The sequence below is a fragment of the Miscanthus floridulus genome, chromosome 7 (genome assembly GCF_019320115.1).
Source record: "Miscanthus floridulus cultivar M001 chromosome 7, ASM1932011v1, whole genome shotgun sequence".
NCBI classification, from domain to species: Eukaryota; Viridiplantae; Streptophyta; class Magnoliopsida; order Poales; family Poaceae; genus Miscanthus; species Miscanthus floridulus.
The window spans coordinates 114,491,185-114,498,279 of record NC_089586.1 but is presented as its reverse complement, the minus strand read 5'-3'; the positions used below and the strand labels follow the sequence as shown (position 1 = coordinate 114,498,279).

General features: G+C 46.9%; 1 protein-coding gene across 1 annotated transcript; it reads right to left on the bottom strand.

Moving 5' to 3' along the window:
- Positions 1–1,626: 1,626 nt before the first annotated feature.
- On the bottom strand, positions 1,627–6,831 carry LOC136467639 (aspartyl protease family protein At5g10770-like). The gene is made up of 2 exons (XM_066466399.1): positions 6,659–6,831; positions 1,627–3,543 (listed from the first exon to the last, which is right to left on the bottom strand). Exons 1-2 carry the CDS (start codon positions 6,750–6,752, stop codon positions 2,264–2,266), a joined length of 1,374 nt encoding a protein of 457 aa, XP_066322496.1. The 5' UTR covers positions 6,753–6,831; the 3' UTR covers positions 1,627–2,263.
- Positions 6,832–7,095: the final 264 nt, after the last annotated feature.

The following is a 7,095-nucleotide window of genomic DNA, read 5'->3' as shown; positions in this document are numbered from 1 at the left end:
TACGATACGATCGTGGATTATTACTACTGGCTGATTTAGTATAAGAGAAAAATATTATTCTGCCTTATAATACACAATCGTTTGTGACCAAGCGAACAGTCTGGTAGTTCACCCGTCCACGTCGAAGAAGCGTCTCAAACTCTCAAGGTACATCCCTGCTATTTTCCTGCACTTGTTTTTTTTTCTGTATCTTTACCTTTTGTTCAATTTAATAAAAACCTTCAGTAGGGGCTCCTTATTAAAAAAATATCTATCCCCATGCAGTACTGTAGCCTGCACGCTTCAGGGTCCTTAGCATGTTTGTTTCGGCTGGATTAGTTTATAAGCCCATAGCTAAAATACTGCTAGCTGGTTTGGTATGAGAGAAAAATACGGTTGACTGACTGATAAGCCAACCTAGATACAAACAATTACATGCTGCCATAGACCCAAAGCCAACAGAACAGTACGACAAAGCGAACAGAACAGTACGATAGCCTCGCTCAGGACCTCAGGTCAGTGCACTTTGCGTCGAAACGTTGAGGTGTCAAAAGTATAGGAAGGACGATGATCGGTGGTCGAGGGTGTTTGGTTCCGGCTTCTAAATTTTAGTTGTTGTCCTATTGAATATTTGACACATATATAAAATATTAAATATAGATTAATTATAAAACTAAATGCACAGATTAAGATTAATTTACGAGACGAATTTATTAAGCCTAATTAGTCTATGATTTAACAATGTGCCGCTACGGTAACATGTGCTAATGATGGATTAATTAGGTTTAATGAATTCATTTCGCGGATTACTTCTGTAATTTGTTTTTTATTAGTATAGCATCCCATGCGACACTCCATACAACACCGATATGATACCTCTTCAACTTTAGCCTCATGTCCCGACACCTCTAAGGTGGTATGATATCCTGGTAGGAGTTTCTGTTTCTGTTTCTGTTTCTATTTCTATTCCTGCCACGCCCGGCCGGCAAAAAGTAGCTCAAGTGTGTAGCGGATATATGTATGTGCGAGCCTCAAAAGCAACTGAACGTCATGCTTCGACGTAAAAGAATGTCCCGTTCGACATTTTTTTCGGTTCGTAACGGAAAAAGGCAACACCAAAGCCTAATGCGGTCTCGCTTTCCTGTGCTGCAATTATGGACGACCGCAACATTCGAACAACTAAAGTTCCCCTCTTTATTCTCCTGCTGCTGTCCAGCTTTGCTAACCACCTGTTCGTCCCAATGCCGATCATACATCGTGCAAAAGGCACGAATTTAACAATAATAGTACTCCGAGGCCATTTGTATTTCGTTAATAAAGTGTGTAAATCAATTTTTGTTGCTCAAATAAGTGTTCATGGTGTTCTGACTTTTTTATGGTTGTGTGCTTTTTTTTACAAGATTGACGAAGTCATCACAGACGTCTCGCTGTCTACGGGAACGTCGCTTACCACCGAAAGCACAACGCCGTTAAATCCTGTAATAAATACAGAAAAATACGAACACCCGTGCCCCAGTGCCAAGTCGAGGACTTAGAACACGGGTGGGTAGGTTCCACCACAAGAAACCTAACCAATTAAGCTAGGCTTGCTTTATTCAAGCAGAGACCATAAGAATTTTTTTAAGACTTTGTATTATCTCGATGTAATGTTATTGAAAATTAATAAATTCTTCCTTTTTAAAAAAATACATAGGATACATATGAGTATCTTGCTGTTACAATATTTTCCACGGTATAGAAGGGATCCGTGGAAGTTGTAAGGACGGTGGAACTCAGAAACATACACATACCTTAATTTATTCCTATACAAAGGGTAAATACTTTCTGATCAGGAGTTGCCAAAAGAATTACATGCATATGCGCAGCTACTAGTCTACAACAGTACAACATGTTGGCTATGTGAATATATATGAATCTTTTCTTTTGGAGTGCTATATATGCATCTTCCAAATTAAGTTAAAAGACCCACTTTTCACATATCTGGCCTGAACAATGATTACAATAAATACCCTACTCCTGTAATATTTTTATGTGTTTGTTTTTGTGCAACGACGAGGTAATTTAATAATAACATGTTCACCAAGGCACCAAGCTAAGCTAGCTAGGTGCTTGAGAAACACTTCTTTCATCAGTTCTCCTGTATCTTATATTTACCTTGTCATGTATATCCACCACCTTAACTTTCGTGGACGATCGAAATGATGAGTTGAGACGAAACCGGACGGTAGATGCGCTGCTCGTTTTTAGTTTACCAAGTCGGCCTGTGCATGCGTGTAGCTTCTCCTCAGCTGCAGCCGCCGGCGGCGAACCCGATCTTGCTGTTCTTGACGTCGTAGACGACGCTGAACGTCTGCTGCTGCGTGTTGCCGATGATGGCGGCGCTGCGGGCGGGCGCGAAGGCCAGGCACGTGGTGGCGCTGTCCACGTCCACCAGCAGGTTCGTCGCGGCCAGCTTCAGCGCCGCGCCGCCGGCGAAGGCCATGCTGACCTGGGGCACGCGCAGCCGCGACGCCTGGCCCTGGAAGCACGTGTCCAGGATGGAGAAGGCGGACGCGCGGGGCGTCCCCTTCATGGCGCCCGCCACCGCCTTGCTGAGCGCCGAGTACACGCCCGTGGGCAGGCGCGTGATCACCGTGCCGGAGTCGATGATGGTCGGCAGGCTGGAGTAGGCCGACACCGACACGGAGAGCGGCTTGCCCGCCACCGTGATCCCGGTCATCTTGATGAAGTAGAGCGAGTCGTCGAGGGAGCTCGACGCCATGGGCGTGTACGAGTACTGCCCCGGGTTGTAGGAGCCGATGGACAGGTACCCGGAGGAGGACGACGACGTCGGGAGGCAGTAGGAGAAGGAGTAGCCCATGCTCGGCGCCAGCTGGTACAGCAGCGACAACTTGTTGCGCGCCAGGCCGATGAGCCCCGCCGATTGGCCGAAGAGCCCCTCGTTGTCTTGCCCACAGCCGTAGTAGAAGTTGGGCACGCTGGTGGAGCTGAACGACACGGTGTCCTTGCTCAGGTACCCGACGGAGAAGGAGCTGTCGCCGTAGCTGGCCTGGTAGATGCAGACGTTGGAGGTGGAGCAGGCGCCCGGGTTGAGCGTGGCGGTGGTGAGGTCGCTGCACTGCGGCGCGGAGCAGGACACGGAGGCGTAGGAGCTGGACGACTTGGGGTTGAACACGGGGCCGGACTGGCGGTGGCACGACACGATGCAGGGGGAGCACTGCAGCCAGGTGAGCGAGGACCCCGTGTCCACGACCATGACGTACTGCTTGGCCGGCGTGCCGAGGCCCATGCGGGTGACGTAGTTGCCCACGCCCACGGACGAGCCCGGGCCGAGCGGCACGGACGCGAGGGACGCGTCGTCGGGGGACGACGACGACCCGCGCAGTGTGGTGGGACGCGAGGACGGCGTCTTGGCGAGGCGCGCCGCGAGCGATGCGATGCGCGCATGGTCGTGGGTGATCACCGCGGAGAAGGGGACGTCGGCGGGCAGCGGCGCCGGGGAGCAGGGGCTCCGTGGGTGGTGCAGCGTCAGGTGGAGCCCCGTGCTGTTGAGGTGCTGGAAATCTGCATTTTCAGATTAATTTGAATCTCCGTCAGTTAATTAATTCGTGAAAACTTACAGCGATCTTGACAAGGGTCGTTGTAATAACGTTTTTTTTTCTGCTTCATGCATGCCAATGCGCAAGTAAAGAAATTATAAAGGCATCCCTTACTATTTCTTCGGTTCGTCTTCGATCAGTGCATTGTCGTGGCCACGACACCGAATACGTACGCATGCACTGAGCCTAGCTACCGCACCAGTTGCTGTCGTGCAGTTTTCCAGCCAGTAGTTTTCCAGCCAGTAGCCTTATATGATTGGATAGTGATGCAGCATATATAATGTTCTGACGTCTTACCAAACGTTGCAACGTGGCCAATATAAAGACGAATACACAATCATGTACTAGTATATATACTGTAGTACAGTTCCATGCTACGAGTAGTTCTTTTTAAAAATATATATATCTGTACTAGTTTTTGCTGTGAACTTGGACTAGTGCGGGCTTGTTCGCCTTATAAGTCGGCTTATCAGCTAGAATATATATTATTTTTTTCTCACAACAAATTAGTCGAGACCGACTTATCAGCCGACTTTAATAACAGCCGAACAAAATTTAGAACATGCAGAGCAGTCATCGGATTTGGAACGAACTGGCATGGCCAGGGAAAAGGCAGCCTAATCTACATAAGATTATTGTTTGTCCTTCCCAAAGAGATCGAAGTTTCGGAGTACTTTATTTTACAGGTTGGGGTACGGCTTGTGAGTGGGCGAGTGGCAATCATGCATATGACGTGATACAGCCATACAGGGTACGTATATGTACCATGTACGTACAACTACAGCTTGATGCACGAGCACTCTCTCACGAGGACAGCTTTAGATCTTAGAGCGTAGCTAAATGATGTACGCATCAACTGGTTGTAATCGTATTAAATTCCATCCTAGACGTGTTAATTTGAGGTAGTTAGCAGAGAAGCTATTATTGACGACATCAAACTTTTCCTAATTTTCATATGTACTGTATATAGTACTCCTAGCTTGGAGACAATTTGGGTAACCACGTGTGATACTTCAGCTGTTAAGCTTGAGACATGTTCGATTCATAGAACACATAATAGTTCTAGCCACTTATTTGGGCAGTTAAGTTTGGTAGGGAGTACTACTCATGGTCACTGAAGATTACGTAAGCTTTTCTTTTTTACCCTCGTTTAAATCAGTGCGATTTCACTACGGAACGAACATGTAACACGAGAACGAGACAAAAGTAAAAAAAAAGAAGAAGAAACGAAGCTAATGCATGTATTTTTTTAAACGAATGTTAATGCATGTAGTTGGTAGTTAACAAGATGTTGATACGGTCCTAGCTGGGAAAAAAACATTGTGCTAAATGGCCAGCAGCAGGTTAATTGGAGCGGTTGTCGGCTAGTCACAAGGTGGCATCCATTTGAACACGCCTTACGTGACTTTTGCTCCCAAGTACATACCGCCCAATCATATTGTGCACATTATGTTTTTGTGTGAGGAAAAAAACCCGCACAAAACACCCACAAAAGATATTTCCCCAGCAAGACAACGAGTCAACGACGAAGGCTCTGTTCGCTTGTCTTATGAGCCGTACTGTTTCAGCGAAGGAACAGTATTTTTCTCTCACAACAAATCAGCGAATAGTATTTTCAGCCATGACGTACTTTTCAGCGAAGCGAACAGGGCCGAAGATTGCACTGCTGCTACACTGCCTCACTGATGATGAATGGATTGTACTATTGTAGAACCCATTAGTTGTTTTGCTATTGTTAATCACTGTATTTTCAAAGAGGAGGCAGGACCACTGTAACCCAGCGGCTATGCACACAGGCACACAGCACATTTCTGGTACTATTGATGAATGATGCCACTACGGCGCCAGCGTGGGTACACACACCGACACAGGCACTGATTCATGGCGAAGAAAGGGGAAATTGAAGGAGGCGTCTTCCATCTCGATCGGCATTGAAAACCATGCATATCTGTCCGGTGACGTTTCTGACGCAGAGGAGTGCATTGGCTGGCTGCCCACTTCGACGGCCATCCTTTTGCGGACGTGATAGATACGGTGGTTGGCGGTGGGAATTGGGGAGGGATTGATTGGCTTCGTTCACGGGTGGATCGGAGGAACAAGTACTCAGTTCATGATCTGAATCTCAACTCGGCATAGTTAGTGGACAGTGGAGTGAAGCCATACGAGTCATGCATGGCACTGAATTGCTATCAATTCCGATCAATCGGAGCCGTGTGATCGATGGATTCCAAAAAGGCGGTAAATTCAAGCCTCTAGATTTCATCTTCTCAGGATAAGTTGGCCAAAATGGCTGTTGCCAAAGAAATACTTGTGTGCTACGCTATGCACATGCATGTCGGCAGAAGCAGACATCCACGGTTGATGGATTAGGCTATGGATGGTATCAAATGGACGGCGTGTCTCCTCCACTGTTTTGAGTCAAAAGAAGAAGAAATTCGACGGTGTACATGTGACTCACACACCAGCCAGGCTATCAGTAGCACAAGGGTAAGCACCGATTGTCCGTCAGAAAATACATGCGCCTATCTTTTTTTTCGCCTATCTTGGCCTAACTATGGACGCTTTGCGTGGTGCTAGTGGCGATGGAACCATGCAAAGTATGCATAATCTACTAGTAGTACGGACATACGTGTACCTAACATACTTTCATACAGTTTGTCGTTAATATTTTACTGCGAGTGCTGAAAAGATTCGACCATCAGTCCTTTGGCTCCCACCCTAGCTGTCAGCTTTCGTTCAGTTATTACTTGCTTTATGCCTGCCGTGGACAAGGCAACAGGTTCAGCCTCCCTGCTTGAAAAAAAAACTATGTTTTGCACACGAACAATTCAGCTCGAGCTATGATTATGGCCACAGTACGTAGTTTCAGTTTCTGTCTGGAGATCATGAATCTCGCGCCGCCGATAATTTCACTTAATTTGAAAGATGAAACAAAACAGTACTGTCGTCAAAGTTCAGTACCACTAGATGCTATCGTTTACGAGCCTGATCAGTTACATGCAGAAAAAATCATAGCAAGCAAACACACGAATTATCAGAAAAAAAAACGAATAACGCATAAAGATCAGGAGCAGCAGTACCCTTTACTTGTGACGAGCAAGCATCGGTGATGTCCCTGATAGGAGTGGCCACTGCGAAGAGCAGCGAGAGGGCAAGAAGCCGAAGCAGCGCCATCTTGTCTGAAAGCAGCTTCCTCGCCAGTCCTCCTTGAGGTGTCTGTGGCCTGTGGCTCTATGACGCTAAGCCCGACCACCTCGCGGCCTTTTTATAGAGATTCCGATGGTGCGCCGCGCACTTCCTGCTTGGGAATCCCCGGGTAGCTTTCAGTCTCTCGCATCAGCGGTTGAAAAACGATCCGTTTTAATCCAGTCCAACCACCTGAGTACCACTGCTTCTATAGTTCGATAACTGCTTTTCTCTGCTGAGACATCGTATCAATTCAGGCATCAGACTTTTTTTTCATCTTCTTCTTGTTTTCATTTTTGGATCCATTTCTCTGATTGGAAGTTTCTGATTC